Here is a 14321-nt window from a genome sequence, read left to right on the forward strand (position 1 = left end):
ACTCTGATTGTGGGGAGGCATTAGATTGACCTATTTTAGACACACTTAGCGTCAAACAGAATGGGGACGACCAGCGCCATTGCTTTTTACAGTATAGGCTTAACGCCTTTCGATCACAAATAAGACGTGAAGCATGAAAACACATACCATAATTTCAAATTTCAGTGCAAACGTTTCGGCATAAGTAAAATGTTATGCCATTTGAAAACAATACCAAATGTTACTTAGCAGCGCGTCTTATTTGCAACTTCCGCGCGCAAACCAAACCTTGAACATTAACGGTCTACACTACAGTAATCAAATTTACGCGTTCATAAAGCAATTTTGTCGTTGTCATGCAACAACAATAGTGGGCATCAAGCAATCATAATAAAATACATTGTAAAACGTTACAGGCTTTGACAAATACACTGTACAGGGTTACAGGGTTAGACAACCACATTCAGCTTTTGTATATGATGGTCACTGTGCGGTACAACTTCGCCTATTAGGTGTGTGTGGCAATTGGAAGGTAATAAAGTGAGTTTTAAGTAGTAAGTAGACCTATTGGTTTCTTACTGGTTAGCTGCCCCGATATTCAAGCTTAAACAGTAAATTTTATAAAAATATTTGTAGGCAAACAAGTTTTATAATTAAAAAAATGTAGCTTGTTTTACATAGTATGGCATGCTATACGATATAATTTTAATAAACGCCCCTTGTAACTCCATACCGCCCACAGGGGGGCGGGACCGTCTACGCTTTGAAAACACTGGTCTGATATACATAAATCCCTCAAAACGATAAAATAAACAAATTTGTTGCGCCTATTTCTTAATTCTAATTTGGCAGACTAAAAAAGTGTCTCTAATTAGTTTCACCTAGTTAATTTCTTTTGTTCCAACTGTCTTTGTTTTTTTATATACTATAACAATAAAATGTGGCTAATTATGAAGTTTTAGCATATTTTATCATGTCTAAATGGCTTATTCACTTTAATTTACATTTCTTAAATGTATGACGTCATAACTATTTACCAAGCAAGTTGTGTATCGTCGATATGTAACCAATCGTAAGTTACTTAGGAAAATTGCAAATATTATGTCATTTATCAAAAAAATATTGTTGGCCTTAATCATAACGTGGACTAATCGATTTAGTGAAATATACCTATTTGTTAGACAAAGTATATTATTCAGTGTGAAACCAATATCAATTTTATATAAGCCTTTTTAATTTAGGAGCCCGTTGGGAATATAGATAGTGTCATTATAAGGTATTAAAACAATCCAGGGACTTTTTTGCGAAGTTCGATCACCTTTCACGTTATATTTTTGGAAAAAATGTTTAGGCATTTCTACCAAGCTTAACTGGCATAATGGCGTTTTGCGTTGATTGTCAGAGGTTAAAGATTTTTATAGTACACAAAGAAATTTTAGAATTCTAGCGTCTCAGTAGCATTTGTAAAAGTACAAAAATACATAAAACTGCCAGTTAGCCGACAGTGACACTTCCCCTCTAAATTGATATCCTCAAAGGGACACCAACGCGGTAGTGACGAAAGAGGTTAGGTCGATTAACAACTGGATACGCGGATGCTGCTGCTTTAACGCAAGACAAAACCTACTACTTAACTAGAAGCAAACAACAGTAGAATGAGAGAAAACGTCAAGTAACGTATCACTACTTTTTCCACAATATATTTTCAGTTGAAATTAGTAAACGAAGATAAACGGGCGATTTAACAAAGCCCATGTTAACGTTTTTGTCGCCGTACCTAGGACAACTCGCTACTAAACATTAAAATCGTTTTGTTACTTATGTTTTAAATGGATGTGGAAGTTTTATCGCAAAGCCCAAAGTGCTAAACTACAAAGTAAACAGTAAAGTGGAATTATTTGGTTGATATTTTAAAGCAATGATTGTTCCGTGCAAGTTTATAGGAATTACAATGTATAAATATATAGAGCCTTCACAAGCTAAACCATAGTAACAAATTAAAATGCGTCATGGAAAAATTTATTTTTTAGGCACGTAACACAACGTTTCCAAATTGTTTTGAAGTATTTCTCTCTTAAAATGAGGGTTCCATTGGTCAATGCATGGTCAATGTTGCTATATAATTTTGCCGTGAAGTAATCTTAGAATGTATTTTATCTGCGTTTTACAGTGGAGGCTTGGTATATAATTACGTTTTTATGTAGTATAGAATTCGGGCACCTGACAATTATTGACCAAAATAATTGGAGGTAACACAAATTTAAAATGTGGCTAATTAGATCTTAAATCAACACAAACTTTTATCCCAGTTGCGACAGTGAATTTTACAAACATGAAATATTGTAACAAATTGCCGGAAATATTAGGCAATATTGGCATCCAATATTGACGTAATTGGTTCCTTAAAACGGCATTATCTACATTATATACAAAGTGAATTGCTTCCTAGCAATAATTTAGATGTAGCTCTGGCCTAATGTACCGAGGTAATATGAATAAAAAGACTTCTACAAAACGCTATTTTTGTGATACAAATTACTCACAATTGGAACTTCTAAAGTGGGTATAAAATTGTAAGCAAATACTTTAATTGTCATTTAGTATAATAAGTAATTAAAAAAAAAGATTACATTTTAAAACAAACCTTTATTTCTACAAAGTTCGGATTTTACAAAAGTAAGAGTACTTTGAAACCGAGCGGCCATTGATTTATTGTTCGTACTGGACACCTGGCCAATACTAAAACTAAATAAAATGTAAAAGGAGCGTTCTGACAGTAGATAATCGCCATTTGATATGACAATGGCACGCAAATTGAATGTAGTTTAATGGCCAAAGAACATTAAAAATAAACGTTGGCCCCTGAATCAATATACCATGTACTGCAACCATGTTTAAATAATAGAAGAAAGTAGAATCGTTAGATATTATATTACTTGTTAACTCATACTTCTTAAACGCAATTCAATTATACGACCTTAGATTCTTCCCTGACAATCGCTAACAAAACAACGCTCGTAGTGGCCATGAAAATTTAGAGGGTTGTGCGCCGCTGAACTAAACATATGTCAACATATGTAGCCTTTTAAAATCAAGAAATTAAATATTCAAAAGTATAATTCTAGCGAAGGAGTACGGTTAATGACAGACATACATCTCAAACTGTGACAACAGTGCCTCAATAAACTCTTAATTGTGCCGTGAACATATTTTAGAAAAGACAAGTTTCGTGTTACAAATAGGCATACTAACAAGCAACAATTATAAAAAAAGATTTTAGCATTATTAAGAAACGTCAAGAAGGTTTTAAAAATATTGTTGATTTGTTTTGAATGAGTAAAGTAAATTGTTCAGTGGCAACAAATACCTCTACAAACATTCTTACGCACTCAACTTAAGCGCATTATATAAGTCACTACAGATGTATATCATCCACATACAGTAAACTACATATTTGAAGCCGTTGGCCACACTTCAATGTAGTTTATTTTGAGGATTACTTATCAAAGTGACAGATGTAACAACGGCAACAAAGGAGTAGCATAACACGTATGACAAACAACGAATCACTTAACGTAACTTTAAAACTTCAAAGCACAGCGATGAATGTCGTAAAGCTTAAATTTCTCTAAATGCATGACGCAAATCTATATAAAACATAACAAATGCTGGATCAAAAAACAATGCAAGCAGTAAATGAAATATTTTATTTCTTGACACCCTTTTACTATTATGACTTTCAACATTTCTCAGTCGAAGTAAAGCCTTATTCAAAATATCTTACAAGCGACTGTGGTAACGTAGTAAAAAAACAAACCCTAGAAAAGTAATTAAACGTCAAAATTAGATAAATGTTGGCAATCAAAAATCGTGCAACAGAAAGGCAAATAACACGCAAGCTTACAATTTAGAATATTTAAAGTAACACACGCAAACGGTAAATTATAAAAAACATGCAAATTTAAATGGTGAAATTATTCATCAGTAACTTAAAAATGTATAGACCAGTCAAGTTCGTCGAAAACAAGATAGTAATTGTAACCTAAGAAATGAAGAAACACAGTAAATATATACGCAATGTCGCCACTAACTTAATGCTTTGCCTAATTATTACACTAAAACTAATTCAAGAAAAACTTTTATCGCAAGTAGGACATATATAATTACATCAAAACAAAACAAAGCCAAAGAGATGTTTCTTACGTCTACTATTATGTGTGTAAAACATTTCTTTGTTAAACTCTCTTATAATACAACCGGAAACCACAGATCTAATCTTGTGTAAACCAATTGCTTTTGTTGCCCACACGCCGCAGGCCATCATGGCCTAAATTCGATTGAAACATAATCTAGACTAGATTTCAAGGGTTGCATCGTTTTATAAAGGATGCAGTATAAGAAAATATGCGAAAAACATGACCAAAATATAATTTTAACAACAAAATAATTCGCACAGTACTTCCTTGTGGATGGCGTACATCAAGCAAACAAGTTTCGAAAGTAATCTATTGGGGTCGCTGAAAAGCGTAATTCTTCTGTACTATACTCTGAACGACAGCCCTTCCTGTTTACTTACCAAGCTTAAAAAAATGTTTATTTCCGTGTAAGTGTAAATGAATGTGTAATTTAACATGTAACCGAAAGCAATGTTCCGTGATGCGTATAAAATGGGTCGAGTAAATACTTTTTCACAATTAAATTAGAATGCGACACTTGTGAAAGCAGAAACAATATTAGGCCCTACATATGGCTTCTTAATAACTATTACATATTATGTTGTACCCTGCATCATTTGCCTGAGCCACATGTTATTGCCGCTGATATTAAAAAAGGAAATTTAACCTGTTACTAAAAAGTAATGTTACGTATAGCGCAAGCTATTCACTAGAGTGCTAAATAGTGCGAAAATAGTGTGTTAAGTGGTAAAACATTTTACTTCAACTAATCGTTGCACTAAGTGGAGCTGCACGTTCGGTAAAAGAAATGTCATATTATGTTTGTTTTTTTGTATTTTGCATTGATCGGATAGCTTATAATACTAAAAAAGCAATGGCACTGGCAGCTGGTCGTTCCTATGCTTTTAGCCGCTGATTGTGTGTGAAATGAAAAATATATTTTCTCATAACCATTAAACTCTATATGGAATCGGCCTGTGTGAAAGCGGCAATTAATCGATGGGTGTCACATTTAAAACAAATATGTAATCCCGGTGCCAAATCGTTCTCGGGTGGTCATCAAGTTGTTCCCTGTTAATCACCATTACATATTATCTTAAACCATAACATGACAGTGTGCTTATATCTTGCTTTTTTACCGACGATTTAATAATTACCTGTGGCAATTCAGCATATAACCGAAAGGCAATGATCCGTATTGTGTCTAAAATAGGTCGTCGAAATACACATAAAATAAAACCTTTTAAGGATACGGCCAGTGGATGCTTTTGACAAAATATTAAGCAAAGATGCAGAGAAGTAACTTTTGAGACATCTTCGATGGTTTAACGGACTATTAAATGCGTAGACTTTTTTATTATGTGCGTGAGTTTGGTCAAGCGTATGTGGTAAACGATTTGAAACCACTTATCGCAGACCAACAATTTAAGACTACCAGTCGGCTGATAACAACAACCAATTTTTGCTGATGACACTCGCCAGTTAGGCGTCAAATCGCTCGGAGCGAATGCACTTGTTGACCGGCGAGTGCAGAATCTCAAATCGTTATGTTTCATCCGCCATCAAAACAACTAATTACTTAAATTTTAAACGTGAGAAACCACCTTCTGATGAACAGGAGATCCTTACCTATACAGACAAATTGTACTTTTTGCTGAAGCCCCGAGGTATTGGGTGGCTTTATTATGGCCTAGCGTGTTGGCATGTTTAAGTGACGAAATAAGAATGGTTTCCTGTCTTTGAAATACAAGAACAAGAAGGCGGTTAGAAAGAGTGTTTAAGCCACACAATAGTCAAACAAACCGCGACAATAAAATTAGAGGTTTTGCTGCAGTGGTTTTAAAAGTGTTCATAGCGCAAATAGAAATGAAATTATTGTTCATAAGCGTCGTAAACATGTACGCAGATTTTCAGTTTTGTGAATTAAAACAGCTACAAACATTGGGTTTTCTTAGAAATGTCGTATTAACTCGTTTAAACTTCTCACACGGCTTCAGGTGAGGCACTTTGAGTGCCGATATCTAGACGAGACTTCCGCTCGTTTTTTCGCATTCATGGGAAAATTGGATTCGTGCGTTTCCGTGTTTCTCCACCGTCTGAATAACTTCACGGGTGACTACACGTGTTCGTTAACAATCTCATGTGAGTTGTATTGGGCGCGGTTACATTTTTAAAACTTATATAAATAACTATATACTATGATTGCATTTACAAGTTCTTGTAAAAAGTATTTATTTAAAAAGTTTGTTTTTCAATTAGTACAATGTTTAGCCTTGTGTTATCTTAATAATAACAACAACAAAAAATTTAAGAAATTTTTTAAGTAAAATAAAGTCAAAAGAGGCCCTTACCATGACTGTAATGCCATCCTGAAGGCAAAATCCTGAAAAGATAAAAGTACATTAAGAAATGTGTTAAGCTTAGAATATATTTTTTAATTAGAAAACCTAGCATGAAGTTTTTAAGGAGACAAATATATTGTCCCAATTTAAAAATAAATATCACATCCTGTGAAATAGTTCCACCACATGTAACTTTTTTTAAATGTGTACATGTTAAAAACTGACAGTGGTAAGAGTTTTTGGAAAAAAAAATCCCAAAAAACGTTCACCTTTGACTTAAATTAGTTCACAGTTTATGAATTCACCAAATATTTTACCCTGGATAAAAAAATAAGCTTAAGTTGTTTCTAAGTAAAATTGTTAACGGTATTGTAAAAATTAGGAAGATAAAATCTGCAGGATCACCCCAAAATCTTCAAGGACTGTCCCAGGACCAGGGTCCAACTAGTAGACTTAGGACCAGGGTCAAACTAGTAGAGTTAGTATTCCATCATCTAGAAATTCCTAAACCAGTGGTCGGCAATTTTTTTTTGTATCGACCCAAAATACTCTTCTCAGTTTTCTGAAGGCCCACTTAGTAAAACCACAACGAGAACAAGAAAGGGATTCAGGATTTATGTTTGGGTTTGGGCATGCAAATTTTAGAATAATGTTACAAATTATGTCATGATATAATATATCTTAATCATCCATTAACTCGAGAGCAACCGTGCAGCTAAAATTCACTCTAATTGTGCATACCGCGCAAACAATTATGGGTATTTGTTTAAATTGTTAAAAAATTATTTAAAAGGATAAGTGATGCATACGGCACATAAAAGAGATTTTAATATTGTTCAAAATAACGGCATTTATGGTGTAGTTTAACGGAAATGGAAGTGTAAAGTCTATCACACGATGCAAGGTGCAATAATATGCATAGTGCCTTAGGGCTAAAAAGATTCTTAAAAAAAGTAAACGGAATAAAAGTTCGTGCAAAGCACAAAAAAACTTTGTTTATCGCAGTTACACTTGGCTATTAGTATAGTTTAGGGCAGTGGTTCTCAACCTTTCGTGCCTCGTGGCCCCCTTCGAAAGGCTTTTAATGCTCGTGGCTCCCCGACTATAAAAAATAGCTATACTTGTGTTTAACGTGTGTTCACTTATTTAACTTCACCAGGTTAATAAAACAACACTTCCATTGAACGAAAGCCAACGAATAAATGCACTTAAAATCCGAAATCAGGTAAAGTCACTTCCTGGTCGAATCGTATTCTTTTGGCAGAAATAACATCGGCATCATTATTCTTTCTTCGGGGATGCTTTTTATCACAATGATTTTTAAGTTTGGAGGGTCGTAATATCGAATTTAACCTCACTAGTCACTACCAAGCAGTGCAGACTCTGCGCACAATCACTGTCGTCTCGTCTTACTTTTGTGAAGCCAAATAAGATGTAACTATCATGCCATTTGCCAATTCGATAACACAAAACCTTGTTTATGCTTTGTGTAAAAACGTCTTTCCATAGTAAACTTCTCTGAAAGTATGGTTAATACTAAGTGAACTAGAAAAACACAAATGTTAGTTGTAGGCTATGTGACGTAACAATGTTTGGCAATTCGGCGAGCAGATAAAGAATAGCAAGGTTGACATCCACTGTTGCAAATCTCACGAATAGCAAGTAGTATCGTGTAAGAAAAAATGCGTTATAGGCCAAAGAAGGTTTAACACTAAGTTTGAGTTTATCTAATAAAAAATAAAAATAGTGACACAGGTTTTGCAATACCACGACATTGCTAGAGACTTATGCCCCCAATGACAGCTCTGTGGCCCCCCAGGGGAGCCGAGGGCCACGGTTGAGAAACCCTGGTTTACGGAGTTCAGCCCATAGTTCGCTGACCACTGGCCTAAACTATTGTCTCCGATTTAAACATTTCACCCAGACTACCAAGTGTTTTGCGTTTGGCTAACAGTAATATGCTTAACTGACCCCCTAGCTCATGCAACATGGATTAGTGGCAGCCCCTATACAAACATAAAAAGTTTAAGGTTGGCCATGAAGTATTTCACTACAGACAACAGTATATATTGTTGACATTTAAACATAAATTCATTGTTGACATTTAAACATAAATGCTAGAAAGCGGAATATTGGCTTTTGTTTCACTTAAGGTAGCTATTCTTAACGCAGATACCTAAAAAGTTTCAGGGTGTCTGCATCGAAAGTCCACTAAAATATGGACTGGCCTAAATTACCCCGTCATGAAATCCTGTACTTGACAATACACTCACTAGTTTTTATAGGGACCCTTGCTCTTTTTGTTTGTACAAAAACACTACACATTTTACTTTTATGTTATATGCAAAACAAATATGATCGATCGATTGAGAATACTCTATACATATAAATAGGGTGATTATTTTTTGACCTTAAAATGATAAATTGGAAACTGTAATACTAAAATTTTGACAACTTTTGAACTAAAATATTTTTTTTTACAAATATATGACCTTTTAGGAATACATTTATTTAAACAAGTCATTGTTGTGTGGCGTACTGTATTAGTGTATTGGCGTCATCACCAATTGAAGCAGAAAATCAGTTATTTTGGGGGATTTATGAAAATTCCTAAAACTGCTTGGTTGACATTGTTGTCCGCATATCAATAAGATAAATATCTACTAAATGGCAATGGAAAACAAGAAGTAGGTTAATTATGAATTCTTTTTCTAAACAGTTTAGTTGCAATGTAAAAGAATTGCGAAAAAATAACAAAGACACAGCGTAAAATCACTACCAAAAAAACTTCGCCTGATATATATTGTTCAATATTCAATACATTTTTACAAATCCTAGATATACAACTTACACTAGGTTGGAAAGTAACAATTTTAGCAAGAAGAAATAAATTATAAAAATTTATTGATTTATTTTTATTGAAATTAGTTAAAGCTTAAAATCTAAATTTTGAAAAAGACATTGGTATTGATAGGCCAAATAATTAACCCAAGAAAATATTTTTTAATACATATATAGCTTTTTTAAACCTGTACATGACATGCTAAAAATATTGTTAATCTCCATTATATGAAGACTATTACATAGATAGTATATATGGTTATGTTTTCTGAAACAAATCTGAATCAAATAGGTATTTTTCTGAACCACAGTTGCATGATCAGGTTCACTCACATTCATAAATATATTTATGCATTCTTACTGCAAAATAAATACTTTTTTGTATTGTTTACACCAAACAAAACAGCATGTTTTACACTTACATTGAAAGTATTCACTACCTGAAAATAAGGGATAAACTACATTAAATAAAATAATGTGTCATAGATTAATGTGTTTACTTCAGTTTTAAATAAGTTCTTTGAGAATTGATGTATATATAACTATATTTTATGAATTTGTGCACACTGTCTCTTATTTTTACAGTACAACTTTGCCTCAGTTTTTACTGTGACTCTCTATTTGCATTTATATTGCCAAAACAAACCTACCATGTATTGTTGAGAAACGAACCAAGATGGCAAATGTTACACACCAGCTCCACAACATGGTGAATCAATATATCTTCATAAAATAAGTTGCTGTGTTGAATGGTTTCCAGAACTGCATTTATATTCTTTATGCTGATAAAAAATTACACTAACCAAAATTAAGCAGGATAAAATAAAAGTGCGAGCAGCTCTAAAATGCAATTGTGTTACATTAAAAAGTGAATATAGTGATTAAAGGTAGTTTAAAGCATAGGTTCTTAACTAGGCGTCGCACGCCCACGGGGAGGATTAGAGACTTTGCAAGGGGGCAACAAAGGCCTCATTGAGCACAAAATATTTTTTAATTAATATAAAGTGAAATTTTGAAAACACTAACAACCTTTTTTTGTCGTGATAGACATATTTTATTTAATTTATTTCATATAAAAATTTTGAAAACATTATTATATAGACAAAAATTTATGTATATATTTTTTTTATTTTAGTAAGCTAGTTTTAAGGAAATCTCACCATATGAACTCAAAGAATGGCAATTTTTGGCAATGTTATTAGATGCGATTATATTAAGTTATTTATAAGCGAGTCTCAATTAATGTGTCCTGCTATGAAACACTTATCCCAAAAAGTTTAAAAAACCTGGTTTATAGGGATATGCTGCAGAACAAATTGCTTCAGTGAAATATTTCCTGGGTACATGTTTAAGCAGCTAATAAGGTTACTGATAAAACTTGTGCAACTATTAACACACTATAACCGGTTCCGAATACTGCACCAGGAATGTCACTCTTCAATTTTTTTATTATTTTTTTTTTTTTAGTCAATCGCTTGAAACACATAGACAGCACAATAACTTTTTAGGGCGCTGGTCTAGAATCCTACCACATTTTTGTCAGGGAGTTTATATTGCTATCATTATTGGGTTAGGGTGCGAGCTAGCTTTTGGGTATGGGTGGGTCAAGTATTATTGGAAAGGTGTGTTAAGTATCTGTGGAAAGTATGGTGTGCACACGCGAGTTTTTCTAACCTTTCAAACGTGCACGCCGAAAAAAATCTGAACTACACCCTAAATATGTTAAACGCTTGTTTGGCATACGTTTACAATGCAATGTATGCAATACAGAGTGCCAATTTTGCAGCTTGAAATTGCGCGGAAAATTGAAATTGCATGGATTTAATTACGTTATTTGTAAAACTTGCATGGCTGAAAATGCAGTACTATGATGAAAACCACTAACGCAGAAGTAAGTTTTGCGCGTATGAGCGATTTTTCGCGGCTGACCGCATTTTACTTAAAATAAATCCCCCGTGTAGCATGACTGCATTCCATAATTTGTGGCCACCATAGATTCACGACAAAACTTTTTGCGGCGGAAATTCTACGCCAAAATAGGACCATACATACGCAAAAAAGACAAATTTTTCTTGGTAAATCCACTAGGCTAGCGATATTTCAAGCCAAATGACGTCACTGGCGTAATTTTTGGCAAGCATTCCACGCCAAAGATATATGGAGGGAAGGAAATAGAATGCAATCAAATCAGGCCGTGTAAGCCTTACTTTCCAGCCGGGACAGTGTGCATCGACCTGGACAGTGTGCGAATTTGGGTGCCTTTTTTGACCTTTGTTGCACCCGGTCCCCCGGATTTTTTCGGCCGTGCACCCGCGAGATCTCGTCGAAATCTACTATACTTTCCAGATTGGCCAAACCCAGACGCTAATCCAAATATTATTTTCGGTGTGGTAGGATTCTGGACCAGCGCCCTTTTTGTAATATTTTACTCTTTTAATTAATACATCCTCAACAACACACAGACCTAAGAGCACTATACTTAACGATTTTGCACAGTTAAGTAAGAAACTGGTCCATCAAGGCGAGGGCCGAAGTCTATTACACGTTTCTGGCGCATATATATATCTCACTGACACATAAAAATACCCGGGCGCTGGCTAGAACTGTAGACAGAGTCACTTCACTCAGTTGATATTGTTAGTTAAGTAACCACACACTATAACAAAGGCGGCGAGCCGAATAGTACAGAATGAATAACGCCGAGATCGCTTCTTTGGGTTTTGGTCACACGTCAGTGGACACCGGTCACGTGCATTAATACGTTCACTGGGCAACGCAGTGGAGTAATATCAGGAAAAATTACCTGTTTGCTGCTACAACACGTTCCTAGACCAGGCCACCAAAGCACCTGTGATGGAATGAAGTAGAATGAATGTCGTTCGCATCCAGTGACGTGCGGTGAGGTTCCTAGATGGTGAGGCACTATTTTTTTCAAGCCACGCTTTTCTTTAACAATCACAAAAACGGTATCGTACTAATAAAAATAAAAAAAATTAGCGGCATGCTTTCACGTTTATTAGAAAAATGAAAACAAGAAACAGGGAAAGTAGAAAAGGCGATTTTGTTAAAGCACAGCCACCGGTAGCGTAGCCAGCCAAAAATTTAGGAAGGTGGGGGGCTGGGTAAAAAGTTTAAACTTTTGTTGTTTAGCTTTTGCCATTGTATGAACTGCGTATCGAACACAAATAAATACGCTAGCAAACCGTTTCGAGCAGCAACTTACTAAGTGTTAGCGCAATACTCAAAAACTATTCAGAGAGCAAAAACAAAATGACTAAAAAGTAGTAAAACTACATCAATAAGTATAGCGAATTTAATAATTTATGACGCAACAGTCCATGACAATTGAAATTCTGGCATGCCTGTGATCGACTTTTGTGGTACTGCTTATAATGCTACAGTACAATATTTATACATTTTTAGGGGGTTATAGCATCTGTGGCCCCCTGGTTGAGCCTATGACAGTCACACATCCACTCCTTTTTTACCAATCTTTTTGAAAGTTGCGTGTTATTTTTTTGTCCAGTCGTCTGATGCAAACCTTTTAAATGTGAAACAGATTTGCCTTTATTTATGACTCTAACTCTAGATCGATTGAAAGTGTAAATTTTCCTCCATTTCAGTTAAATTTTATAAAAAAAAACAATCCTTTACACTGCAAGAAGTCAATGTAGAAAGGTTTCATAGCTGGGACGTCACATTTGAGGTGTCGAGCAACTCAGCGAACGCTGACATCAAAGTCCTCGGTTGCTAATTCAGGCACCAAAGAGAAAACTTTCGAACAATTTTCGCGTCCACGTGTCCACACACATTTCACAAACAAATAACCAGCTTTTGATATGCAAGCTGTTCCAAAATCTAGCGTGGGAATATTTATAGTAGCCACTTCGTCATATTGTGTTTACACAGAGAATTTTTGTTTTAATCGATGTGTCGTAACGGAAAATTTTCAGTAAAAATCTATGGCCTAAATTCTTTGCAATCCTTTCAATGTTTGCGTTACTCCTTGCAGCCAATGTGCAAAAGATAAACGGAAAGTTTTCGGTAAAATTCCGTTACGTAGATTTCTTGCAACCACATGCTAATGTTTGCGATATCCTTGCAGCGAATTGCAAAAATTCAAATTGCTGACACCAATTTTTACGCGTCAAGGTATTTACATCCGTTTATTTGTATATGTTTCAAAACACCGCGGTCTGAACATTAGTCGGTTTCCCCGGTCGTGTGATTTTCAAACTGTTGACATTTAACTGGAGTCAGAAGCTGTTTCGCAATCGCATTTTGACGTAAAATTTGTATGTTTCGCGTCAGAAATAAGTGAGAAAAAGGTTTAGACCACGCCTTGTTGTCACGTGATTTATTATTGAAAATCGTAAGAATATCTACGTCAATATTTCCTGTGCATTTTAGAAATCTTTTTCGCCAATAAGTATAGTCGCACAATCGAATAAATTAACCAGTATCACCCAGTACTGCCTAGTGCGGGAAGGCTTTACAGCTTTTACTAAGACAGCAAAATTGACTGTTCATGTATCTGAACTAAAGGAAAGAATTGGACCTGAATGGCCTCACGAAGACAGGCCATCTCAAATCTTGTAGGAGTGTGGTCGATTCATCTTGGCAATTATATAAATGAAGACTCATTAATCTGACCCACACCCCCCACAAAAGACAGGTTTTATGTGAAAACAAACGAGGTAAAAATATGCAATACGATAAATTCCAAATTATCCACTAATTATTACTTATGACGCTACAAATACTCGCACACAAAATTTGTTGCCGTCCGTGAATATAACACGGCGGCTGATTTTCGCAATATACCCGAAAGGTTGCTGTTTTTTTTTTTTTAACACAATTGACTTTTGTTAGAAAGTGCTTCATACGATTTGAGCGAAATGAACATGAACAAGGCAATGAGTCACACGAGTTGTAGCCTTTAGCAACACGTTCAACAACAAGATGTTTTCTTCTGTCGATAAGT

The 14321-nt window shown here is 34.8% G+C and overlaps 1 protein-coding gene across 1 annotated transcript in view; it reads right to left on the reverse strand.

Annotated features, from left to right (window-relative positions):
• Window positions 1–10540, reverse strand: part of LOC146138100 (extracellular matrix organizing protein FRAS1-like) — a 66246-nt gene extending 55706 nt beyond the window's left edge. The window contains exons 1-2 of the mRNA XM_083394283.1: window positions 9988–10540; window positions 6506–6537 (exon numbers count right to left, since the gene is read on the reverse strand). Coding sequence (XP_083250409.1) covers window positions 6506–6537; window positions 9988–10045 — 90 coding nt within the window. The 5' untranslated portion in view covers window positions 10046–10540. The remainder of the gene's footprint in view (window positions 1–6505; window positions 6538–9987) is intronic.
• Window positions 10541–14321: the final 3781 nt, after the last annotated feature.

Source organism: Ascidiella aspersa, chromosome 7 (assembly GCF_963924565.1).
Source record: "Ascidiella aspersa chromosome 7, kaAscAspe10.2, whole genome shotgun sequence".
In the NCBI taxonomy this organism is placed as follows: Eukaryota; Metazoa; Chordata; class Ascidiacea; order Phlebobranchia; family Ascidiidae; genus Ascidiella; species Ascidiella aspersa.